We start from the raw sequence: 27,298 nt of genomic DNA, 5'->3' as shown, positions 1-27,298 counted from the left end.
CAAAATGCATAATGCGTGGGTTTAGAACTTTAGATCACGTTTTAGACGTGTTCGAAACTGAAGCAGTGGTGAACTATACTTTGTCATCACAGTGAACAATCTGTATCATGTAAGAATTTGTTAATACAATACCAATTTTATTAGTACAAGAGGGAAATACACATACTGTACCTGGTACGAAAAAATGCAAATCTTTGTCCCTAATTATACACATCGGTATATGATTTCGATGATTACTATGTTTCCATGGTTACGAGGGCGCTATGATTTTGTTTTTGGTTTTTGTTTATAAAACTAGAATAGCTATAACTGTGTATTTTGAACAATTTAACGTATTAATTAAAATTAAGGTTAATTATTTTTTGTTTTTTTAGCCTATGCATATAGAATTGTTTATCAAAATAGTATTACGGCTTATTTTAGCATATAAACACGAGAATTTTAATTTAGGAACAACAGAACTAAACTGAAGACCAATATTTTGGTTTTAATCAGTAAATTTTTATAAAAATGACGGACATACTTTGCAACTGGTTGAATGATGAGGTGAATCTCTCGAAAAAGCTTGGTATGTAAATAAATTTACATAATACTGATTAGATTTTAGTTTCACAATTCTTTTATGCACAATTTTCTTAATTTAGATTGGTAGCCCATTGGGTATTTGTGCCACTGGTGACCAAAGAAAATTTTGGTTCTGAAATATACCTTATGTTGCACTAATACCCACTATATCACTTGTTTTTAAAAGTCAAGTGTTAGTGTTAAAAAATGAACTTCAAATGTAAGCGATTAAGTGTTGCGTCATCATAAATTGGCTTGACCATAAGGTTGTTATATTTAAATTTAACAACAAAAATACATTTCGTTTAAATATTGTATAATATTGCAATCTAACACCATAAAAAAGTAGTTTTATATAGTTTAAGTTTCTGAACAAATAGAATACTAGCCTCTCTAAAATATTAAATATAACACATAATCTATTTTCTTCAGACAAATCTCAATTTGCTGAAGATTTTGCTTCTGGTTTCTACCTCGGCGAAATTCTTCACAAGTTTCAGCTTCAGCATGATTTCGACAAATTTTCTGCTGGACAAACCGCAGATGCAAAACTTAACAACTTCACAAGACTTGAACCTGTTCTGCATTTGCTGGAGGTAAGAAATTTCTTTATCAACAGTGGTGTTTACATTTTTGTTGGTAGTTTTCAAAAGTAGGTTTATATATATATAATATATGTTTTCTAAGCTGGTGTATAAAAATTTTAGCATCTATTAACACTTAGTCTTTCCAGTTTGGTCATAATGAGTACTCTGTACTATCGTCTTTATAATATGTGTATGCCCTTGTACTATTTATAATAGTTGTACATGCCTTTGTACTATTTATAATATAATATGTGTACATGTACTCTTTATTGCTTTTAATATATTTGTGCAGAAAGTTTACCCAATAAACATCCCATTTACCAATGCATGTTACTCATCATGCAGTTTAATAATAGCACACAGTTGAATAAGTTATATGTGTTAACTTCAGATTCCATTTGATACGAACATAGCGTACGATATAATGATGATGAGACATGGAACGGCCACACGGTTGCTGTACCAGGTAAAATGAAAAAAAAACAGTATTATTGCAAACAGAAATAAAATTGTAGACTTTAGCTTTTGAGAAATTGAAATAGGCTTGGTAGGCTCTCTTTTTAAGTCAAAAAAACAGAAAAGTTGTTGCATTTGGTTACTTATTTATTACAATTTCTTTTAATAGAATTGGATTCATTTGTCTGCATATTTGTTTCTTTAATATTTGTTTTCTTTATTATGACAATATACTCATTGCAGATGTACATTGCTCTCCATCGTAAAGTGAAGAGCAACTTGACGGGGGCAGCCATGGAGAGCATGAGGCCTTCTGCTCCTGTGAAACTTGAACAAATTGAAAGTGGATTGTACAAAGAGGTAAAGTTACATTCTTTAATGTAATATAAAAAAATCTGTATACAAAAGTTTTGATTGCTATGTACAAAATACTCACTGTTTACATTCTATTTGTGTTATACTTTAAAATACATGTCACCCCGGATAGCAACTACGGCACATAATAATACATGTTAAATACCATCGTACTTGAAAGCGAACGCACTAAAGCTCTTGAATAGGGTAAATGTAAAGTATGACTCAACAATTCAAATTACTTAATAAATGTAGTAAAATATGGGTGTAAATATGTACCTGTATATTTTATATGTGTCTCAAACTCCTAAATAAACACAACAGAGGTTAAAGACATTGCTACCTCGAGAATCTGACCTCATTTTGGAGAAAGTCTCAACCAAATTTCAAGCCAAGAGAAAAGATAATGAACGCAAAGCACTTGATGCACGGTAATGAAGTATATTACTAAATCCACACTCAAAACATAATACAAGTTCGGAAACAGCCTAAACCCTAAACTTAAGAATTAAGTGCTTGGCTGGGCAATATCATATATCCCAAAGGACCTACATACAGTTACTCATACATATATCTGTTTGTATTATTTTACATATCTTTAATTTGTAATATTTTACACTTTTTTTATTTGTAATATTTTACATATCTGTTTGTAAAATTGTACACTTTTTTTGTAATATTTTAAATACTAATCAGATACAAAGAAATGGAAAATTACAACAAAATCAGTCAACAACAACGGCAAGCTGCACTTGAGAAATCGAGAGTTGCAAAACAAAAGCAAACCGAGATTTTAGCCAAAATACAAGCAGCCACAGTTCATATACCTAAACCACCACCTACCAAAACTTTGAAGGTATTTTTAAAAACGTAACTTTATAGATATTATTTGTGTCTGTGGTGTATATATATTTAATGTACCACCCCTACCAAAATTTTATATGATATTAGTAGTAAAGTATTATGGACATTTGACATTTTGTGTCTGGTGCTGTGGCTCATTGGTTAATGCATTTTCTGCAACTAGATAGTATTAGGTTCAAGGCTCAATGCTGCCACAGTTGTTGGCATGTGTATTCTAGAGCAAGACATTTCATTGCTTCAATCTTGTAGTTACTTATGGTTGTCTATTAGCAGTAAACTTCAAAAATAAAAAATGCTCAACAGTCAGTAAGTCATAACATGAAAAAAGATGCCAAACAAATATTAAGGTCCTATGTTGTCACTAAACAAATTCTATCCTCAATTTTAGTTATTGCTGGTTAAATTAAAACATATTAATGAAAACTCTGTGAGCATTTGGTGCTACAAAAACATAACTGACAAAAATCAAGTCCAACCAATTGTATAACAAAACAGAAATATTTATTTCCCCCAAATGGCATCGTCCGTCTCATATTCTAATAGAATCTTGAAAAAAATCTTATTTTCTAAATTGAGCATAACAAATATTTTCTGTAGGTGATGAACATGAAAAGGGAATTACGTCAACGAAGAGAAGCAGAGTTGGTAAGAAGTGAAATCAAAGGATTTGAAAGTAATCTTACCAAGCTTGTTGCGCCTACATCATCAAATACTGATCAAATGTATGTATGGATTTGAAGGGGTCTTATTTAATCGTTTGTTTTATAGTAATATGTCTATGAAAAGGTATACTGTGTTAAGTCCGGCGCCGTGGCATAGTGGTTAGTGCCTGCCTGTAACCCAGAGGTAATGGATTCAAGGCTCGACGCTGCTACCATTGTGGGCGTATGTGTCNCTGGGCAAGACATTTAACGGCAATTGCTACAACCCAGTGGTTACTAATGGGTTGTCCAAATTATCAGCCATACATAAAAAAATTGCAAAAATCCCCCCCAAAATAATTAGCCACAAAGTAACATATATATATATATATTTAAACTCAGAAGCTGGCACCAGGTGTTAAAGATTGTAGGTTCTGACCACGCAAAGATAAAGTTAGTTACATTCATTAATTTATTCATTCAAGTATACTGTATAAATGCGGGCTTTATGTTTTAGCATGAAGGAAATTTTTAAATGAAAAACTTTAAATAAAAAAGTTTAAATATAACAAATTACCTATATATGTTACATGTTATCATTTATCATTTATTTAAAACCCTTCTGAATGTTCATTCAATCATGTTTTGAATTAAATATTCTTTGTAAATTTTTTTAATCTTTTTAGTGATGGAGGAGATGCTGGCCTCCAAAAAAGCATTGAGTATCTACAGCAGATAAAGACAAGATTGGAGGAAGATTCAACTGCTCGAGATGAAAGAGCAAAAAGGAGAAGGAAAGTCCTTGTGGATCAGATGAAAGCACATCATGCTCAAGAGGTATATAATCTTTTTTTAGCAAAAGTTCTTTTTTCTTAACTTTTTTTAGCAATATAAGATAGAGCTATGTTGTTCTGGAATAATTATTGTAGTTTGGTTGTTTACCTGGCACCGTGTATGGCTACAGACATACATTATATATATACCATGAAAGGCCTCACCAAAGCCACCAAATAACCCTTCCAGAATAATGCTTTGTTTTAGTGTGAAAACAAATAAACACATCTTACAGTTGCACTGTATTCCACATACCTTTATTGTGATGGTGTGAAATATTTTCAGGAATCATTGAGGCAAGAGCAAGTTGTTCAACGTTTGATGCGTCAATCACAACAAGAAAGAAGAATTGCTGTACAGCTAATGCAGGTACATATGATGAACCATACATTTTATGTGGTTTATACCATATTAGTTGATGATGTGGTTTGTAGTATATTTTTGAGGTTTATAGCATTTGCATTACAGAGCTGCAAACTGATAGAAAATTTAATCAATGGCAGGTATTTGTCTAAATTTACAGTTTGTTTAAAGCTTTTTTTCCAAAGGCACGAAGAGAGAAAGATGTTATCAGGAAAAATCGCATCTTCCAAGAGAAGCAGGTAGAGGCAAGAAGATTGCAAGATTTCCAAGATGCATTAGATAAAGAAGCAGTGAGTGCAACTTATTTAAATGTTTGTTACATAATTTTAGTTGAAACTTTTTAAGATATCTTCAGTGCGTCGTCCAGAAAAACAGGGGTTTCTCAAAATGTGGGTTTTAAACGTTTACTTATGAACTGTAATCTGTGAAACAGTTATGTCATGTTATGTGTTTCAGTCTGCATTAAACAGGTCTATAGAAACCATATGTGCCATAACCCTAAAAAACTTTAGCAACCCCTAGTTTAAATAGCTTATTATCACTCATTTAATGTTAACCTCCTCTTAAAACATCTTAAATTATTTTCGAAACATAAGAAAAATATACCAAAAAATGTTATGTAAAAAACCACACAGAAGCAAAAATATTTGCATTAAATACACTCACTTTCAAAACATTATAAACTTTCAGCTATAAACCAACATAACTTATATAGAATTCCCCCCTGGTAAATTTTTTCTATTCATTTCCAGGCACTTAACAAGTTAGCCAAGGAAGAATATGAAGAAGAAATCCAACGTGAGTTAGAACTTCACCAGCGCATTAGATCCCAACATGCACATGAGAAATACAGGCAACATTATAACTTCTGTCAGGAGGTGCTGAATGCAATCACAGACTTTGCTTGCAAGATTGCTGAGTACAGAGAACTAACTGACAAGTAAGGATTATTTTGTGTTAAAAAAATAATTGTGTTTTGATAGGTGTTGCTGAAATAAAAGCACATCAGTGGGGCATTACCATATAGAATTACTCTGGCCTAAATCCCAGGGCCCCTGCCTTGGTATAGGATTTCACCCACATACAACAGAATGCATGCTTTTTGGGCTGTAATATGCCAATACCCTAGTGCTTATTTTTGTAACCTTCTTATCTAGTGAATTGCTTCTAATTTTAATTATTTCCATTGAAAGGCATGTTAGCATTTGTTATTAGGCATGTTATCACTTGTTATTACACTTAAGTTTTTGAATATATATTTACATTATACAATGTGTGAGTCTCACAACACAGTCTCAACTCAAGTTCATTTTAATTTGTTTTCTTTTAAAGGAAAGTTCCAGAAAAGTTGGTCAGAGAATGGAGAGATTTTGTGATCATGGGCAAACCATTATACATCTCAAGTGACATTGCCCTGCGTGAGAAGATTGAGTTAGAAAAAGAAAATTTGCTTGATGATCAAGACTTTTCGGAGTATAAGGTAATACTGTAGCATATGATGCTGTTAAATGACTATTTATGCTCGTAACTGTAATAAATTCCCCTAATCTGACCCTGATCTGGTGCTCATAGAAGTGAATGATTTTTGTGTAAAGAAAAACAGTAAGGTTTCGGTGCCCCGAAAACGTAGCAAACTCTTTTGTAAAAATTGGTTCGAAATGTGTAGAATTTTTTTCGAAAATTGGTTCGAAATGTGAAGAATTTTTTATTTTGAACAAAGGGTGGTTATTACTGCCAGACCATTGTGAAACAGTTTTTTTTTTTATTTCCCACAAATACATGACTTCTAACTGTAACCAAGATGTCTTTGTTCATTTTTTAATTTCTATCATTTACAGAACATGGTTGGAGAATGGAAACCATTAGAAGATACTGAGATTTCAAAACCTGCAAACAATAATATTCTGGGTCATATCTTGCATAGGATGTTCAGCATAGTTGCTCCAACTCCAGTAAGTTCTGGTAAACAGTGGTGCCGTTTAAAAAAAACACAGTGTTGCATGATCAAGTTTTTAAACAATTCATGTTTAAAATCGCACACTATAAGTCTATAAACCCTATTACCCAATTTGTTTATAGCAATAAAGCTATATCTCTAGCATATACAGCAGAAAAACTGCAGTAAACCAGGCTGTAGTGTGTCGACTTTTAAAGTTACCTAGAATGGATGCTGTATGTTTGTAGACTATTTAAACTCATTCATTCTTTCGTTCAAATTTGTTTAAAAACATTGAGGCAGTGGGTATTTTTTGCAATTGCAAATTTTTGAAGTATAAAATGTTGACAATTAAACTTAATCTTTTTTTTATCTCAACAGCCTCCATCTCCTCCTCCCGTCTTCCCTGAGTTCCCGATAAAAGTTGCGGTCCTTGGGAAGATGTTTGCTGGGAAGAGTAGTGTTATATCATCACTGGTGAAACAACATCGAATCGTCCAACTTTCAATGAATGAAATATTATCTTCAGCAGTGGATGCACTTAGTGAGAGAAATGAAGGTAAGTAGTTTAATATAAGATTATGAACTTTGGGGTATTGGGTCAATACAAGCATTAACCTTAGATTACTTGTTGTGTCTTTTTTGAAGTTATAGGACAGAATTTTATATTAAATAAGGAATATTGATAGCAAAATTGTTATTTTACCCTTTGTTAATGTCTATTTTTATCATCAGAGCAAAGATTAACAGTTTTTGTCAAATTTTTAAAAGCTGTTTTATGTTTATCAATTTTTTTTTCTTTAGAGAATGAACAGTCTGAGGACCTTGCGAATCAGAATGCATTGGCTGAAAAGGCTGTGGTAAGTTATGTAGTAATAACATTTAAACTACCAAATTAAAGATAGTGAAAGACTTATTAGTTTTTTTTTAAATGAGGTTGTACTACTATTCCTTGTTTGATCATTTATCAGTTTATACACCTCCACTTGCTTATACAATTTTTTATTTTGTACTTGTACACCTCATTTTATTAGTTTTTTTGCATGTTTAACATATTTGTGTTACTTAGCATTGAAACACTTGTTTATTATTCAGGAACATTTAAAGAAAGGTGAAATTGTTCCAAATGAAGTCTTGGTTGATTTACTTGTTGACCGGATCCACAAAATACCGGCTGGAACCGGTTGGATCCTGGATGGATTTCCAACCAACATTGAACAAGCTTTGTTGCTTGAAAAAGCATTGACTGGTTCAGATGTGTCTTACTCCAAAGATAAGAAAGATAAGAGGTATGCAAGGATAACTACAAAGTTGTTCCCTTTAGTTTTGGTTTCTGTGACTTTAGTAGTTGTTGTTGTTGGTACACATCTTTACATTTGTTAGTTTTTGTGGACAGGTTTAGAGATTTTATATCTTATGCTTGGACAACTGCATAAAGTCTATGTATATGAGTATATTTGTCATGTTATAATTGCCACTACCACTTTAAGTATTACATGGCACCTATTGCTACCCATACCTTCACATACACTTGTTTCATTCCACCATCCAGAGACCTATTGCATTGGTATACTCCTAACTGGCATGGGTATGAAAATAATTTAAATTTCAGAAAATCTTCTGTTGTTTCTGACCCGAAACCTGTGAAAGCTAAACCAGCCACTCCCCCTGGTTTACATATGGTTGTTCATCTTGATGTGAGCGATGCAACGATACTCAGTCGTGCATGTGGCCGGACATGTAAGTTCTGTGTTATATTAGTAAAGACGTAAAGTATTTTTTGGGTTTGAGTAAACTTTTATGTAATAGATGGCTTTTAAAATTCTAGACACCCATTGAGTAGACATACCACTTTTTTGGGGTTATGGTTTCCCATGTTTTTTTTCATATTTTGTCCATGATTTTTTATTCTGTCCATGTTTTCCCATTTTATTCGTTGTATTTTGGCCATTGTTGAACAATTAAATTTGTGTGGCTTATACACACAGTTGAATTTTTTTTAAAATGTGTGTTCTGTGTTTTTACAGATGGTACAGAGAGTGGGGAAACCTTCCATACAGAATATGAACCTCCTCCATTTGGAAGCCACAGTGGCCTTGGTAAAGTAGATCAGATAAAGAATGTACAAGACCCAGCTTTCGAACACGAACAAGTCCAACACAGGATTACAAGTAAATGCAGAATACCTGAAGATTAAACACAAACATATGTTAACTATTTGTTTAAGTTGAACTTTTTGGTATCACACTTTCAATTTTAAAATGCACGATTATTCTTTACTACAGAGGTAGTGGCAAATGGCAGTAATTTCATTTTAGATTTGGCTTACATATTTTTTCTGGTGAGTAGGAATTTTAGGTTTTGTGTGCCTTATAAACAATGATAATACAATAGTAAATAATATTATTAACTTTTATTTTTCTCTTTGATTACGGTAGCGAAGATTTAGAAATATTTTAAACGAAAAGACAACAGTTGTTAAAAAATGCTTACAGTTAAAAACATATTTACATTTAGTTGGAAGAAAAAAAGCGTGGTTGCTACACCTGGCAAATTAAATACATTAATTTGTACGGAAGTTGCGCTAAAATAAAACCCTTTTTTTACATCAGGTTTTCACAGCAATTGGGAAAAGATGGAAAAGTTGTACAGTGAGATAACCACAGTGCAGCATGTTGATGCAGAGGCTGCTAAAGATACTGTTTATGCTCAGCTTGAGAAGACTGTTTTTTCAACACTCAATAAGGTACATGCTGAATAAGACGTAATTTACATCGTCATTCTGTAATATTTTACTCCATTTTAACTATTAAACAATTTTAAATATTATTTTTGTTAAAGATATAAAATATATATATATATGTATATATCTTTTTTTAAAGATTCAAGAAAAGAGTGAAGAGGAGTTTGCTGCAGAACTTAGCGATAAATTATCAGAAGAAATTCCCAAGGAGGAAGTGAAACCACAAAGAAGTGATCTTTTAAGACCGGATTCTGCAAGTAGCAGGTTGGTGGGCTCAACAAAATAAACTGTTTTATTTAATTTTCATGATTGCATTTCAATTACCAGAAAATCAAAGGACTCGATACGAAGCGCTCGCAGCAAAACAAAATCAGGAAAAGGTTCAGCTCGTGATAGAAAGAAGAGTGGAGAAAAGTCCGATAAAAAATCTCGAAGCAGATCGGCCTCGAGTAAAAGGTAAACAACAAATATTTACCTGAATAACACTCAAAGATTAGAAAGCCAAGTGCATCTAGTAATTAAAGGTAGTCTGTACATTCTAGATTTGTCATTTTAAATGTTAGGGTGTCTTAAGTCAGCTTGGTAGGTTTTTAAACTAACCTAGTTATAAAGTGTCTATATTATTATTTTCATTCATAAGGGTTGTGCTCCTACGGGATTTAGTACATAGGCCAGAGTTGGCTCTTTAACTCCTTTTTACACTTTTCTATAACCAACAGCTCAAAAGATAAAAGGAAATCCGCCACTCCACCTCCAGCGCCTGTGGCTGAGGCGGTTGAACCAGAAGAAGTCAATAAACCTAAACCTGGAGACCAGGGGTGGGAGTACGTGGACGAGGAACTTCCATTAACGCTTGTACATTCATCTGTTCCTTATTGGAAGAACGCAGAGATGACTTACATCAAGTCATGTAAATTCGTTTTCAGGGAAATTCGAATGGAGAGGGAGAGTATTATCAGGTTGGTGAAACCCGACTGGGTGGATTGTTTGTATTCTTGGTTGAGTGACTTGTGTTAGGTGTATAAGTGCAATTTATGTCATGTGCGTGCCAGCTTAGAAGTTACCATGTATGTTACTTTATAGGTAATTATTTTGGGGGGGATTTTTTCATGGCTGATAAATTGGACAACCCAATAGTGACCACTGGGTTGGAGCAATTTCCGTTAAGTGTTTTGCTCAAGAACACATACACCCCCAATTGTAGCAGTGATGAGCCTTGAACCCATTACCTGTTGGTAACAGGCAGGCGCGCTACCCACTTTGCCACGGCGCCGGACAAATGTTTCAAAATGTGATAAACATTTAATATAACACTGCCTCTATCTTACTCTTTGCAAAACCCTTGTACTTTAATCCAGATACTTGTACGAGATCCGACAAGACTTTCAGCTTCACTTGAGACGTCCAGACCACAAACAAACATTTGTAACTGCCTGGCATCGCGATTACAACAGTGTGGCTGAAGATCTTCGCAAAGATGAGGAAACACAAGCTGAACTTCATCAAAGACTTGATGTATGGCACTTTTCTAAAGTTTAAACATAAATTAAGAAAAAAAATTGTAATTTTTCAATAAAAGGAGGCTTTTGTTTTATATCTATGGTTTTGTGTTCATTCATTGTTGGTTGGGTGTTGCTATATTTTTAACTATTATCTATTTTTTATGTTTTTACATACATTTTTAGCCATTTTGTTGGTATTTCTGTATTTTTGTGTAAATATTATATTATCCAATGCAGGATTTACGCGAAAAACTCTGGGACATTTGTGACACGAGGAAAGAAGAAGTGGAAGTTGAGAGGAGCAACCTCATCAGTGAAGGATGGTTGCAAGATCATCTTGGCATCTTAACTAATCTCTACCTCACTCTAATGCAGGTTTAAATATTGTCTAGAATTTTAGTTACTTTTTATAACAAGAGATCAAACTACACAACCGAGCATAAACTGCTGGTTAACATATTGCATTAAGTGGGATTAGCCATTGTATAGTAATATATATAATACCTGTGTTATTTGTTCAGTTGTCCCATCTTAGGATGAATATGTATTTATTGTTTTCCCATAAAGTTACTATATGCCTATTTATTACTCTTGAGGTGTATAAAAAAGACCGCCGTGGAATAACTAGTTTGCCTTGCCACACGAGAATAAAAAGTTACATTCGTATATTCATTTTTAGGGTGAAATTGATCGTTTTGAAGACACGGCTCGTGTTGTGAAAGATTACTACAGTGGAATGCGCAAGAGCATACCTGGGGAAAATGTATTACCCGGTATGTTACCACGACTACCACTGGTTGAACATGATGTTGGTGTACATGGTGTTCCTACTGTCCAAAGCACACTTACTGTTGGAAGGTAGGGAATGGTTTCTCTTATAAAATGCATAGATATATATCATATAATGGTTTATTTCCTTTTTAGCACTGTGTAATTTCATTAGTATAGCTTCGTATTGTTTTATACTTTTTTGCATTTTATATTACAGTAATTGAAGTGTTGAGTTTTGATTCTGGTATCTCCTGGTGACAAGCTATTTATTTTAACCAATAATTTAATGACACAAATCACTAATCATTCATGGCCTAAGCTCGTTTCCTATACAGCAGGCCAAAAAAATTATATAAAAATTACAAATTATCAACAGTTATTTTATTGATTTTTTTTATATTTGGGGTAGTGGGCCAATCCTGGCTTAAATCTTAGGACCCATGGCATGCCAAGCTGCGAGTCCCCACTCACATAGAATCACTAATCATTCTGTATTGTAATATGTTCCGTATTTTAATATGCAAAACTTCCACAGTGAAAATCCATCTATATCTCCACAGTCTTCACAATCAGACACCAAGAAATTATCAACTAAACAAAGTGAAGATGTAACCAACGAAAGTAAGTTTTAGTAAAAATGAAATTTAATGAGTTCTGGCAGAAGTCTAAACCCAAGTACATATGCGCAAAGGTTTTTAACCACAGGGGAGGCAGTAATAGTGAGATACAGAATTCTATGAAACAAAACTTAACTTTTTAATGTTTACTCATTAAAGCAGTGCAGAAAATTTGGGGGAGGCCTGCCCACATTGCCGCCCTGATTTGGCGCCTATGCCTTAGTATAACATTTTGACCTTATATTTCAGACGAAGCGACAAAACTTGCTCAAGCTGGCAGCAGAACTAAAATTCCTCTCATACAAAGAGGAGTTGCTTTCAGCAACCAGCTCACAGAGGATGGAGGGAAAGGAAAAAAAGGAAAACCTCCTGCGGCTGTAGGAACAGATAGCCCAGTACAAGATGATAAACTGGAAGAGAAGACAGTAGAAGAGGCGTTTACTTTTGCAGCAAAGTAAGATTTTATGAATTATTAGTTTTAACTTGATTTTTTGCTGTAAGATATATTTATTATTTAGCTCTACCGTACAATTTTTTAAAACATGTTAAAATAACTGTTGCTAAAATTTTGTTTAATTTGTATACAATTGATGCGTTAGTTACTGGGAGCATAGTAGTAGCTTAAAAAATTAATTTAAAGCTAAAACTACTGGATTTATCTCTTAATTCATTGACGGTTGCAAACACTTAACCAAATAGTCCAAAAATTTTGCCTTCAGCTTAACTTTACATTTCCTATTCTAGTTTACTTACCCAACTTGTTTTTCTATGTTTTTCAGTGCGATTGCACACGTGGTCCAGGTTTGTATCAACGCGAAGGAAGCAGAGGAAGAAGAAGAAAGACTTCAAAAAGAAGAAGCTGAAAAAGCAAAAGCTGCTCTTATTCCTGTGGATAAGAAAGGTGATTTGTTTGATTCTGTTTGTGTTGGTTATTAATAACACAGTGCTTCAACATAAATGTTGCACTACAGATACAAAATAAAAAGAATGTTTTTCATTGATATTTATGCTATAACTGCCAAATATTGTGCTATTTTCTTAAACTTTCGTACGAAAACTGTTTAAACTCTTGGAATAATTTTTAGAACTGTAGGTAACTCTAGTTGTTAGAGGGGATACGTTTTACTAGATCTTCTGTTTTTTTTATGTTTATTTTATCTTATTTGATCTTCTTTTTCATCTTAAAGGTGGAGGAGGTAAAAAAGGAGGTGGTAAAAGCGCTAAGGGAAAGAAGGGAGGAAAGGGTGGGAAGAGCAAATCTCCCACTCCCACTCCTCCCACTCCTGTGGAGGAGGAGAGTGAGGAAGAGAAAAAGAAGAGAGAAACAGCAGCAAGATTAAAAGAGGAATATTTTGCTGTTCTCCAACAGGAAGAAGCAGCAGCCAAGGATCGACTTAAGTTAATCAAGTAGGTTTTCAAATTTAAAATAATTTTGCACAGAGTAACAAAGTTTGCAGTTTTAATTGGGTAAGTCTACCATGCAAAAATAATATACTGAAATGTATCAGTATACTCGGGTGTAAAAAGGAACACCCAAAAATATCCTACCACTATTAATAATGTTAAATATTTAAAACAATTAGTCTTTGTAAAAAAAATGCATTTTTTTCTCCAAATATGTTACTTTTCAGAGGTTTTTTAAACTGTTTTTTTTTCTACAGAACCCGTTCCATTCACACCCTGTCGGACTTGTATGGCAAATCTGAAATGACATTCACTGATATGAATGACTGGATAGGTTCAAGATATCTTAGAGAGATGGCAGCCATTGATAATCTGAGCTCTGTTGTTCGACAGTGCATAGAGGAAGGCGTGCAGCTTGAGTATGAGTTGCTGCTGGAGCAAGATGTAAGTATGTGGTTTAACTCCCGTCTGGTGCCATGGCAAAATGGTAAGCGTCTTCCTGTAACTCAGAGGTAATGGGTTCAAGGCTCGTTAATGTCAGCCTTGTGATGAACGTGTCCTTGGTCAAGGCACTTAAAACTAATTGCTCCAACCCAGTGGTCACTAATAACAACTGTCGTTTTTCGGCTATGCGAGGATAAAGTAAATTACATTCAACTTTTGACCTTTTTTTCATTTTATTCTTAGCTTTCATTTTCTATTCATCTTATTTATTCAAAGTGTGAATGGTGCATTTATATGCACATGGAAATTTAAAGTCCACAATATTTTTCTTTTTCTTTTTTTTAAGTATTGCAAATTAATACTAAAAAAATGAAACTATACCTCGTAGATATATATTCCCTACACCAAATCGTTTATATGATTCCAGGAGTTTATAATCAACCATGACGCAAAGGTTATAAGAACACCAAGTCCACCACCCAGACCTGAACCTATTGAAACTTCCCAACCTGATGTCTTTACAATTGTTCAACTTGGGAAGCTATACAGCCATTTTAAAGGTAAATTTTTATTTGAAAACTTTTATAGTAGGTGTGACTGTATAAAAAAATTAAATTTAGAAGTATTTTTCATGATTTCAAAGTCCTTGTTCACCTTATAGCCAAATGTTTATCGTTCAAAAATTGTTCACATTTAAAATGTCTTAAAAATAATTAGTTTTAGGCCAATAAATGCACACATTGTCAGTATACCATCAACCCAGTAGCACATAAGCTGTGGGATAATGAACCAACCCTGGCATACACCCCATATCCACTGCCATGCTATACCATATGACCTCACCTATATTGAATAGACTTCCACATTTATGCTTAGTAAATTTTAACTCTATGTTTTTTAGGTGTTGCTCCCAATGGAATGATATTGAACAAAGCCTTTATAGAAGTGTTGGCAGATACAGCTGCATTAGATGCTGGTGCAGATGCTTTACCTGATATGTGGATTAACATTTCATACAACCAGGCAAGGGATGGATGTTTAATTATATCTGTACATGTATTGTAAGAAAATAGTAACATAGTATGGTGTACCATTGGTAATTTATTTTGAAAATTTGGGTAACTAAATAACTTTTGAGTTTATATCTTTACTGTCTTATATAATAATAATAATAATAACTTAATTTGTTAGGGTAGCGAAGATTTAGAAAAAATTTCAGACTAAAAGACAGAATATAGGGCAAAAACAACAGTTGTTAAAACACGCTAACAGTTAAAATCGTATTTACATTTAATTGATCGAAAATAAGCGTGGTCGCAACACCTAGCAATACTACATATGCCAGGTCTTTATTATTATGTTGTTTTCAATAAAAAAAACATTTTTCTATCCTACCCAGCTTGTGGAGCTAGCGGACCTTTTGTCTGGTGAATCAGAATACATTGATTGGAGAAAGTTTCTACTGCTTGCTGCGTTTCCATGGCAGCAGCCAACCACAGAGGAACTGCTGTTGGCAAGATCAGCTTTCCAACAGCACGATGTTTGTGGGAACGGCTGGATAAGCAAGGACCAATTCTTGAATGTAAGTTTAGTGTTGGTTAACAAAATGTAAGATTGATTTAAGTAAATTAATATTTCTACAAAGGGAAACTGTAAAACTTGGTTAGAATCTATGTGCAAAACATAAATCTTTGTTCATTTTATTTTATAAAATGAATGTAACTTGGCCCGAAACAGACAATCGTTTTAACTCTGGTGATTCATACACCCCGTGTCAGCTTATGAGTTACCATGTATGTTACTTTGTGGGTGATTTTTGGGGAAGGTTTTTTATGTATGGCTGATAATTTGGACAATCCATTAGGGACCACTGGGTTAGAATATCGTTGTACTAAGGTTTCTACAGTTCATATTACCCGAAGCTGACCGTCTGAACTAAAATTTCCAAGCTGGTTAGTGGTTGTTTCTTGTCTCTTACTCTCAAACCAGAGTCAGTAAACCACACTAGTATTGCTGCTTTGGAATTTCAAACTTAAAAAGCTCAAATGCTATTATAAAGTAATCACATTGTTGTACTGCTGTCTGCATATATTTTTTAGATAAACCATATTTACAACTATACAAATGTTCTGTTAAAATTTTTAAAAATCAATTGTAAAACTCAATTTTAAATTTTTGAGAATTCTAAAATCTGTTTTTATTCCTAGGTTAAACTTTGGCTGGATGATAGTGAAAGCAGCAAAGATCCCGATGTTTATGACAGAAATAAACACTTCAGTGAATTCTGTTTCACACTTTTCTCAGATTGGGAGCAGGTTATTAAACCTAAAATTATTTTATACTCTTTATCTGCCAAGGTTTTTAGTATTTTTTGGTTTTACTTCATTTTTTACTTGTAAAAATATTCTATATTGAGTGAAAATATTTTATATGGGTACTGTCCTGCCCCATAAATGCATCCAAACTGTTTTCATAAATGTTTATAATACATGAGCTGGAGAAATATTATAAGTTTTAGACCTAACCATTAAATTATAAATATAATATATTGTTATAGACCCCACCATTATTTTGTATTATCTTATTTTTGTCGGTTTTTTCTTTTTCTATGTCTTTTTTATAAATTTTTATGTCTTTTTATGTATTTTTTATTATTATTTTTTTCCTATTTATATTATTTTAAATGTTTTTTTTTTCTGATTTTTTTATTACCTTTTAAATATTTTTTACAGACTCCACCAAGATTGGACTATGTCAACATGCTCATGTATTTTGCTATGGATAAAAATACGGTCACTGGATTTTTAAGGTAAAAATAATAAACCTTGCATTTGTATAAACTCCTATGCTAAAATCAACCTTTTGTTTACACTTTGCATGCCCAACCATGCACAGTGAGTAATTTTTCTGTTTTTCATTTTGTCCAAAACATATATGTGAGAAAATTAGAAAAGAATTTTAACAAAATTTGGGATTGTCACAAAATGTTTAAGTACTTGGTTCTAACCTAACTACATTATTTTGCAGAGCATTAAGTGTTGCTTCAGGAAAAGCAATGCCTTCATATACAAAGAAACTTATAGAACCTACTGAAGATTTGAATAAAGTAATAATATTAATATTTTAATTTCAAAAATGGAATTTTATTGTTGAAAATATAAAACTTTTCACTTTGAATTGTATACTGTCGAACTTTATACAGTACACTGTTTAAGTTTCAATATTTCTAAAAAAAATTAATTGGTATTTTGTAAATAATGTAATTTAAATATATATTGTGCAATGCTTGCAAATACTAGAGAAAAAATCAAAATTTTTTTAAATACACACATTTTTTTAGAATTCCGTTCCTGGAACTGAACGACTTTTAGAACTGAGTCCATCAAAAACCAGAGGTATCAAACTGGAACTCGACACAAATCCATCTCCTGAGATTTCAGCTCAAGATTGGTGGAGTGTGCTACATCATGGGAGTAGCAGATTAGGGGATTCCCATCGGTTTGCTGAGTTTGACGACCCCAAGTCACAATTTTCTATGGTAGACAATTTAATATTTAGCAGTGATTTTTATGATGTTAATTTTTAAAGAAGCAAATGTTATATATTGTGAATATGTGAGCCAACTTTCTATAGAAACCTTAAGCATTTTTACACATATATCACATTGTTTCAACAGTTTATTTATATTTTATTCATCTGACCCTGTAGCGTAGTGGTTAGAGTTCCCAACTCTATGGGAGAGGGTTTAAGGCTTAACGCTACATCCATTGTGGGTGTATGTGGCCTTGAGCCAGTAACTTAATGATAATTACAATAATGGGTTGTCCAAATTATCAATTATACAAAAAAAAAGAAACCCACAAATTTACATATGCCGCAATTAAATGTATAAAACATGGCAAAAATAAATAATTTTTATTCAATATGAAATTATTTTTTTCCAGCCTCAACTCCAGTCTTTATACGAAGAATTAGAATCTGATGAAAGTTCAACTCTACCAATGCAAACTCTTATTCTTCATCCTGTATTACAAGATGCAATACTTGGTTGCAAGAAATACCAATTTCTGGTAAGCTGGTAACTAGCTGGTAATTACGAAATGCACATTTTTTGAAACATAGCTTAGTTTTTATATTCAGTTTTTAAAACTGAAAACGTCATTATGATATTGAGGAACAATCTAATTTTTGACATAGCTTAGATTTTTTTATCTTTGGTTTTTAAAAATGATATTTCATTATAGGATTGATCTAATTTTGAACATATTTTTGCAGGACATTCGATCTGTATTTCATGGTGAGAATTCTGCTTATGATGCAGACACCACTCAGTTTATCTAAAAAATATCACAGTCGTGTTTTTCCTGTTTTGCATTTTGACAACTGTATTCAAATATTTTATTTCTTAAATTTAATTTGTATTGTATGTATTAGTTAACAATGTTCGTTTATTGAAATAAACAATAATTTATATGCTGTGTATCTGTTTGATTTTGTTTGTCACCAGTCCAGTCAGACATTTTGACATTTGACCTAGTGGGAAATTTTGTGCAAGTAAGACATTTTGTTTAAGTGAGACATTTTGTACGAGTAAAACAATCTGTCCCAGGGTGACACTGACATATTGTCACAGTGTTTTACCCAGGTTATTTTTCATGTCATTGCAATTTTTATCATGTTTGGTCCAATTATTTTTCATGTTATAAAAAATATTTGTTTTTCTATTTTGTCAAATTTTTGTTCATGTTTTGCCCATGGTATGTCTGTGTTTTGTCCATGTTTGTCAATTTTTTTCATGTTTTGTCGAATTTTTTTTCATGTTTAGACCAATTTTTTTAAATGTTTAGACATATTTTTGTTTTCTTATTTTGACAAATTATTGTTCATGTATAATGAGCCATTTTTTAATGTTTGGTTCAATATTTTTTCCATGTCAGTCCAATACTTTTACTAATTTTTGTTTATGTTGGGCCCATGGTTTGTCAATTTTTTTCATGATTTGTCTAAAATTTTTGTTGCTTGGCCCAATATTTTTTAATGTTTTGTCAATTTTTTGTTTTCACATTTTGTTCATTTGTCTGTAAAACATTTTGTCCTAGTGATACATTTCATTTTGAGATTTTTTGTGAAATCCCTTTTAAAAAAATCACTTTTAGGAAGATTTAACAAGTCTATCTTTCGTAACAAATTAACTTTCACAATTTAAAAGATAATTAATTATATTACTTCAATCCACAAATGCTATTACATAAATATTAAAATTCAGAATCCAAAAAATGTTTTACCGTTATCCGAAAACCAACCCTCCAACTAATTTCAGGCCATCTAGAAAAAATCACGTTAAAAAATAACTATTAAAAGAGAATTTTTAATTACCCAAGCTCTAATTTTTTTATTTATAAAAAAATATTTAATTTGTAATATACGGTGTTAAAAAAAAAACATACACCTAATCTTCTTAATTCTGTTTTCCACTCTCGATTCAAGATCAATACAGCTGTAGATTTCGCGTGCCAAAATAATTCGTAACAAATTCACTTCCACAATTTAAAGATAATTCCTTTTATTACTTGACACAAAGCGCATATTCCATAAATAATAAAATTAGGAACTCCAAAAAATGTTTTACCATTCCTCGAAAACCAACCCCTCCAACTAATTTCAGGCCATCCACACAAAAATCACTGTACAACAATAATCAATAAATTAACCTAAACAAAAAAATAAAGTTGTCAAATGTCAAGCATATTTGCCGTTTTCACAGCTTTGATCATTTTCTTCAATTTTCCAATACCGTAACTTGTCAGTTAAGATATGGCGTTCAAATGATGGTGGTAGTGATTGTCTTGTGCTGTGGTTACAGGGTTGGCATTTAACAGGCGTATACCCGAACCTGGTAAAAAAATAATTTTGTAAAAATTAGAAATCAATTTAATTATACCATACAATATCTGTCTATGTCTCAAAACTTTTCCGCAGCAAACGCCAACAAAAAAGATTTGGCAAACTAATTTTTAAAACTATATTTCAAACAAATAAAAAAATAACGATTGATTATTTTAGTGGTAGCTCGTGGGCAATGACAGTCGTTAAGATATGCGAATTTCGAGTTTTTATACCTCGAACGCCCTTAAAAATTACCACAATTGCAACTTTGTGGGAGTGTTATTTTTTGTATAACTGATCTAATTTCGAAAAACCTATTAGTGACCACTTGGTTGAAACAATAAACTATAAAATGGTAGCAGCATCTAGCATCAAAATTAATATTAATTGGTTAACTACTCAGCCACAACCCTTATGTAAGCATGCAATAAAAAAAAAGTTTTAAAAAAAATTATTAAAAAAACTAATTTTTAATTAGGCAAGTTATAATTTTTCAGTTATAAAAAAATATTTAAGTTGTAATATACAGCGTTAAAAAAATAACATATATGATAGAAAAACAAGTACAATAACATACAAATTACTAAAAATTAACATACACTTCATCTTCTTGTTCTGTGTTTTCCACCCTCGATTCAAGGTCCATACAGCTGTAAATTTCGCGTGCCAACGGTAACGATGTGTCAAATAAATCTTGACAACTTTCAGAAGCTCTGAAAATTCGTATTTGATAAATAAAGTTTCATAAATAAATATACATTTTTTTGCTATGTCAGCAAAAATTTTGCTAACTGGCAGTTCAAAGTCCCGTCTTATCGACGCAGGACAATGACAGTCATTATACCACATGTGTTCTGTTCCCTACACCTCATGTCTGCTTAATTGCTACCAGGTATGTAACTTTGTAGGTGATTACTTTTTTGATATTTTTTGTATGGCTGACAACCAAGACAGCATATAAGTGACCACTGGGTTAATAAACTTTAGATGTCTTACCCAAGCACCCTAAATAGTGACCCTCCAAAAAAAATAATGTTATGAAGTCTGACTAATCTTACCGTGGTGTTTTATACGGACTTTGTGGGTGAAACTGCCTCAAATATGGAGATGCAATTTTATCTGGAGATGTACTTGCTTGGAAAGTGTGTTTAAGGCAAGGAGAAGCTCGTCTCTCTTCCTCTGTCTGGATAGAATGAGAAAATCAATATATGCTCTGGTGGAACCAGCGCGTTAAAAAGTGGGCTGCCGAATAGATATTTATGTCCAGTCAAAGTTTTTTTCTGACGTGATAAAAACACTTTATTGGCTGTCCACACTAATATATATTCTACTTTATTATTAATAAAATACGTTTCATAATTAATATAAACTGATGAAATACTGGTGCAAGTTACGCAAGTTCATCGTGGATAATGTAATGATACTATTACAGTGGCAAGAGGGCTGGTCGTTAACCCTTATTTGGTACACCATCTCAAAAACTATAATACTGGTATGGTGGGGTAAGATAAGACATTTCGTTAATTTTTTTGCTCCCATTTGGTAGCCTAGTAAACATATTTACAGAATTTTAAAACCGAAGCCTCACGACTCTAAAACAGCATTGTTAAATGTAAACAATCAGGAAATATAGGATTTTAGTGGTAACGATATACAATCTTACTCCACAGTAATAAATGTACACTCTATCTCAGTAATAAATGTACACTTTAACTTTGTGGGTGAGTGTTTTTTCTTGTATACCAGGACAACCAATAAGTGACTACTTGATATATTGCTTAAGGGCACACGTTGACAATGATAGCAGCATCGAGCTTTGAACCTGGTGTCCTCCGATTATAACAACATTATAACAGTTATATTCTCAGCCCTGTAGTAACTATAAAGTATGTTATGATAATACATACATGTTTCAAATGTTGCACTACGCATAAAGGAAGTCTTCTTCTTTGTTTGCTGTGGTTGATAATATCAGGTGTAGATTTTGCCTCAGTGAGTGTTTTTCCTGCAACAAATTATAAACACTTTTTCCTATTTTCCTAAATTAAGCATTAAAATAAGAGACCGCAATACCTCCACGTAAAGGTGTAAGTTGTAGGAAATGTTTCTGCAACCATCTACTGCGTTGTTCTTCAAACTTCTGTCGATCAATACCAAGTTGAATGAGTGCGTCTGTGTAAACTTGTCGCTCCTGCAAAGAGTAGAAAAATATATTGTTATCATTAAGCCATGTTAAAAATTTAACTTACATTTTCTTGCTTTTATTTTTAATATAACTAAAAAAATTCTCATAGGTTAACCAATATTGTATTAATAAAAGCTCACACAACAACTTTGTAAATGTGTGTAACTATGTTTGAGTAATTTTTTGCAGACTTTTTCTTTCTGACTGACAATTTAAACAATAGACAGCACATGAGGAACCTAACCCCAAGGCAACACGCGCCGACAGGCTAAAATGGTATCAACATCGAGCCTTGAACCAGTACCTACTGGTCCAGAATCAAGTGCTCTATCCACTCTGCTACAGTACATAATAAAACAAGTTGTAAACACAGAAATACCAAAATGCATTTAATAAAAACAAATAGAGTTATTTATTTGCACCTTTTCAAATGAGATTCTTTGTTGATAAAACATTCCTTTGTTTCTCTCCAACTCTGATTTCTCCTCCAAGAAATAAGAATCACTAAAATGTTGACTTGATGTACTTGCTGTTCGAACATAATATTTTGGGTGTCTTTTGTATTATCATTAATGGTTAGGATAACAAGTTAATTTATAACCAACAATTTGTTAGGCAGATTTTTTTATCATTTTACACACCTTGTGTCCTGTTATGTGTAACCACTTATGTAACTTTGTAGACGATCTCTTTTGAAGCATGGGAGATAAAATATATACAACCACTGGGTTAAAGTAATTTCCAGTTAATGTTCTGTCTAATGACACGAACACCTACAATGGCGGCAGCATCAAGCTTTGAACCAGGTATCCTCAGGTTACAATTGCTCTAACCACTTTTCCCTCTTATTTTCCTCTTACCTTGACTTGTAGTTAGATAGTCAATCAATCTTTGTTGTTCTTCAATGATTTTCTTGCATTCTTCCATTTTTCTCATCATTTCATCTGCAAGGAGCACAATCAAAATAACACATTCCATTTTTCATTTATTCTTTGAATTACAAACTTTTGTTTTCGTTTTTTGTCAATTTTTTGTTCATGTTATGCCCCCGTTTTGTCATTTTTTTCATGTTTTGTGTAATTTTTGTTTATATTGTGCTCATGTTTTGTCTGTGTTTTTTACATAGCATGTCTCTTTATTGGTGAACATACTTAATACAACATACATAAATGTTCATTTATCCTTTGGATTACAATAATATAGTTCATATTTAAATAACATAGCAAAAAGATAGAAACAACAGGTATTATAACATCCTATGAATAAAATGAAAAATTTTAGTGAAAAAGCGTGGCTGTTAAACTCCATAAGAAACTTAAATGCAACCTTATAAGAAGCATAAATATAACTTAAACTACACTATGAAAATGCTTTCTTTACCTGGAACAGTAGTTTGCAGGTTCTTATTTTGAATTTCTTTTTGAACTGCTTTCCATCGTAAAGTTAAATTCCTCTCAATATCATCTTTAACCATCTCATACGGCATTTCAAACAAGTTGTCACGAATTGGTTCCGATATTTTGACACCTCCATTCACCTGCATTTATTAAGTTGGTAAACTGTAACACAGAGTTTCTGAATCAATGTGCTCAAACCGTGCATACGCTGTTAAAGCACAATTTGTAAGGAAAGTTGATGTCATCACTATTAAAAAATGAAAATTTTACTGATTCAAGTCATATCGTCACAATTTTTAATTATGCCTTTAATGGCAATAATGAAGATAATGTTAGTTTAAATACCAAAAAGATGGAATTTGACAAGAAAAGAACAGTCATTGGAACGCAAACCTATGAACAAAAGCATGGTAAAGATGTTAATTAAAAACCATACAAAATGTACTTTAACTTACAGTAAGATTTAGGTTCTACAAGACATTTTTATTTCTTACCAGATCTGGTTTACTGCCTGATTCATTTGTACCCTGGTTTCCATCTGCAAAAATACAATTAAAAATTTATTATATTTTTTTATCTCTGAGTTGGAGCAATTGTTAAGTGTTTTTGCCTTGGGACACACATATACCCACAATGGTATCGGCGTGACTCGTCAAAGCAGTATTCTCTGAGCTACAGTAGGCACTTTATTCACACAGTACAATGAAAATAGTTAATGTATTTCCTATTTGGGTTAGGTAGTCACTATTTATATATTTCTAACGTGTAAAACATAGAAATATAGTATTGTGAGGAAAGACGGGACACCTTTAGCACTTAATATCCAAAGACTGTATTTTAAACAATTAGCAAGGGTCTATAGGAGTTGTGAGAATACGGTTTTTATAATTCTTTAAATGTTCTCAGTTTACTACCTAATAGGACAAGAAAAAAGAATGAAAAGGTGTCCCATCTTTCCCTCAGCTACGTATATATATACTTTAATGTTTATGTATTTTAATTTAATATTCCCAACCTGCAATATTGGCTGCGGATTTTTCATTCAAAGCTGTGATGAGTTCTTCTTGCATTTGTTTTAAATATTTACGGATTTCAGAATTTTCTTCCAGCAGTTTTTTGTTGGCATCTTCATAATTATTGATGATCATGTGATACATCTCTAGCTCATTGCTAAAAATATTGTATATATATGTATTTATACATGTTTGTGTAAAAAAACAATAAATAAAATATTAAAATGAACGAATAAAACATTTTAGTTATGAACTTATGACCAACTTTTTCTTTGATTTTTCGGTTGTCCATTTTCCTCTTCTGCCTTCAGGTCTTTCCATTAGATTAAGCATGTCTATTCCTAACACCTTCTCATGTCTCTTATCCTGTGTTTTAAAAAACTTTAGTTGATTGGACCAAAGCTTATTTATCCTTGGGGTAGTTAGAGACAGTCGTTATATGACACACGTGTCATGTGACCTATTTCACGCAACCTTTGTCCAGTTATAAGTTACCATGTATGTTACTTTGTAGATAAAAAATTGGGATTTTTCGTATTGTTTGTAAAACCTATTTAAAAATTCATAATGGTCCATTGAGTTGTTAAACTGTCGTTAAAGTCTGGTCCAAGGGCACAGACACCCACAACTATAGCAGAATTTTCAAAACTTTTTAAAACTGGTGCTCTGAATTTTTATAAACCTGTAAAAGGACATAAGATATGAAACCTGTAAAAGCTGCTGCAGTTTTGTCTGCATTCTTTCTACTTCTTGCGCTTTTTTCTTTTTCTCATGTTTATACTGCGCGTCGCGATTGATAAGGTCCAATGAGAGACGCCGACATTTTTCTTGCTCAATGCGGAGTTTTTTTCGAAAACTTTCGAATTTTTCGTTTACATATGAAACTTCGCTGCATTTTGATTTAAGAGATCTGTCTATGTTAGCAACATCGTCCTTTGGAAAGAAAAACATCACAGTAAATCAGTAGTTATAAAGCCTTAGACAGATATATACACACCCATTTTTACATTATTTCGACAATCGGAAGAACCTTTACATTTAATTAAAAGCAGATTTACAATTCTTTAACCTACATTCTATATCTATACCATTTTTAATTTATACTTTTTGCATATTTAGACTACAATTTATAAAAAAAATCATTAGTGTTTAACTCTTTAAATAGAAGACGTAAAAATAGGCAATTAATATACAAAATATAGTTTTTAAAGCACATGTATAAAACACATAACCTACCATACATACACTACATGGTTCATATTCACCTTTGCTTGTAAGAGCAAGTGTTCCAACCGTGCACTCTCACATTCTGAGCTTTTTAGCTCAGTTGATATTTCTGAATTACATGAAAGTAGTTGCCTGTAGCTGTTAACAAGGTCATGCAATACATTGATCATTGCCACGGGATCCAGTGCATCATCAACTAGGATAGCAGGATAACCCAACACGGAAATTTCCTGTTAAAATGTAAGAGCTTTTTCTGTGCTGATGTTAACAAAATTAAAGTAAAAAACTAAAACTTGCAAAACCATAACATAATTTGTGTCATGTACATTCTAGAATTTGCAAAATATGACAAAAACACTTGTTTTCGAACATGCTTTCTGTAGCCTAGATTGTTAATGAATATACAATAAGACATGCAACAACAAATTCTCGCACTTGCCCAACTTTTTTATGCCAACAGTTTATAGATTCATTTATATTTTTGCAAAAACGTACCCTTGTCAAATTTATCTACATTGTAAATATAGCAGTTAAAGAAAACTGTGTAAAATGTATTTCTGAATAAATTACCTGGTTTAAAAACTCTGCCCGTTGCAGTAAAGTATCCGGAGAACAAAAAGTCAAATGTTTTTTGGAAAACATGTCTGAACTTGACTGATTAGATGAGGATCTACTTCTGCAAATATATTAAAGTTTTTTGATTAATTTTACTGAATTAAATATGACAGAACTAACAATAAGGATATATTTGGGAAAAAATAGTGAATCTAATGAAAAAAATAGGGTTTGTCTAAATAAAAATATAAAAAAAAGGTTTGTTGAAAAATTGCATCAAAAAAGGAATACATTATAGATATATGACACATATACGATACCGAGAGGAAACAGATCCAGCTTCTGAGCTTTCCATTTTTCAATTGTTTCGATACCATTAACTGCATAAACCTTTTTAAATAAAAGCAAGAGCACCAGTTTAAAGCTTAATTTGCGTTCTTATTGCTTTTGGTGCCTGTAATTAATGTTATTTATAAAACGAAAATCCCGATGGAAGTTTAAACGTCAAATGTAATCTACAAAAATTCCGCTTCGCAAAAATAATATTTACAACTTAAATTGCAGCGACATTAACGTCAATTTCACAAAAAAAGATCATTTTATCTTTGTAATTAAACTCAGTTAACTGCTACTCACTACACACGTTTACATCGCGAAAAAATATTTCATTTCAAACTTAATCGCGCCAAGAAAACTCCCCTAAACGAAGAATGCAGAAATCAATACCTCCAGAAATTCAATAGTTTTAATCAGAGTCCGTATATAAACATGTTTGTATCTCGACTCTTGTTTTAATACCCAAACAAAACATTTTCACCTATTAGTAACAAGCACCGCTTTTCGTTACTTATAAAAAGTTGACGAGAAGAATATGCAAGTGTTTAGTTGGTACAGAAGCAGCGGAACACGTATAAATCCTGGCGTAGTGAGGCAATTCAGGACATTTACAAACTCT

General features: G+C 32.4%; 2 protein-coding genes across 2 annotated transcripts; one reads left to right on the top strand and one right to left on the bottom strand.

Moving 5' to 3' along the window:
• The first annotated feature begins 373 nt into the window (after positions 1-373).
• On the top strand, positions 374-18,560 carry LOC100181095 (sperm flagellar protein 2-like). Its single transcript, XM_002120542.5, has 39 exons — positions 374-568; positions 997-1,160; positions 1,543-1,617; positions 1,851-1,967; positions 2,286-2,392; positions 2,658-2,817; positions 3,423-3,547; positions 4,153-4,303; positions 4,586-4,669; positions 4,849-4,953; positions 5,416-5,603; positions 5,996-6,143; positions 6,502-6,615; positions 6,981-7,158; positions 7,404-7,459; positions 7,695-7,888; positions 8,212-8,339; positions 8,627-8,770; positions 9,212-9,345; positions 9,482-9,606; positions 9,670-9,798; positions 10,062-10,301; positions 10,701-10,857; positions 11,082-11,219; positions 11,524-11,702; positions 12,151-12,236; positions 12,482-12,686; positions 13,012-13,133; positions 13,420-13,639; positions 13,894-14,080; positions 14,508-14,640; positions 14,982-15,103; positions 15,480-15,662; positions 16,288-16,395; positions 16,813-16,889; positions 17,108-17,186; positions 17,421-17,618; positions 18,025-18,150; positions 18,356-18,560. The coding sequence occupies exons 1-39, from the start codon at positions 511-513 to the stop codon at positions 18,419-18,421; spliced, it is 5,310 nt and encodes a 1,769-aa protein (XP_002120578.1). The 5' UTR covers positions 374-510; the 3' UTR covers positions 18,422-18,560.
• Positions 18,561-19,626: 1,066 nt separating this feature from the next.
• Positions 19,627-26,808, bottom strand: LOC100187444 (afadin- and alpha-actinin-binding protein B). The gene is made up of 15 exons (XM_002120274.3): positions 26,664-26,808; positions 26,359-26,464; positions 25,827-26,018; positions 25,270-25,494; positions 24,827-24,927; positions 24,564-24,718; positions 24,043-24,086; positions 23,532-23,688; positions 23,012-23,095; positions 22,574-22,680; positions 22,040-22,157; positions 21,874-21,971; positions 21,025-21,149; positions 20,566-20,679; positions 19,627-19,973 (listed from the first exon to the last, which is right to left on the bottom strand). Exons 1-15 carry the CDS (start codon positions 26,696-26,698, stop codon positions 19,820-19,822), a joined length of 1,815 nt encoding a protein of 604 aa, XP_002120310.1. The 5' UTR covers positions 26,699-26,808; the 3' UTR covers positions 19,627-19,819.
• Positions 26,809-27,298: the final 490 nt, after the last annotated feature.

This window comes from Ciona intestinalis, chromosome 5 (genome assembly GCF_000224145.3).
Source record: "Ciona intestinalis chromosome 5, KH, whole genome shotgun sequence".
Lineage (NCBI taxonomy): Eukaryota > Metazoa > Chordata > Ascidiacea > Phlebobranchia > Cionidae > Ciona > Ciona intestinalis.
The sequence above is the reverse complement of the archived record's forward strand: the minus strand, read 5'-3'. Positions and strand labels throughout refer to the sequence as shown.

Bases quoted from the DNA above. Each gene is read 5' to 3' on its own strand.
- LOC100181095 (XM_002120542.5), top strand. From the start codon at position 511: ATGACGGACATACTTTGCAACTGGTTGAATGATGAGGTGAATCTCTCG. The intron at 9,346-9,481 runs GTACATGCTGAA...CTTTTTTTAAAG, and splicing joins TTTTTTCAACACTCAATAAG to ATTCAAGAAAAGAGTGAAGA. The intron at 10,302-10,700 runs GTTGGTGAAACC...ACTTTAATCCAG, and splicing joins GAGAGGGAGAGTATTATCAG to ATACTTGTACGAGATCCGAC.
- LOC100187444 (XM_002120274.3), bottom strand. From the start codon at position 26,698: ATGGAAAGCTCAGAAGCTGGATCTGTTTCCTCTCG. The intron at 26,019-26,358 runs GTAATTTATTCA...ACATTTTAACAG, and splicing joins GGGCAGAGTTTTTAAACCAG to GAAATTTCCGTGTTGGGTTA. The intron at 24,928-25,269 runs GTTTCATATCTT...TTTAAAACACAG, and splicing joins AACTGCAGCAGCTTTTACAG to GATAAGAGACATGAGAAGGT.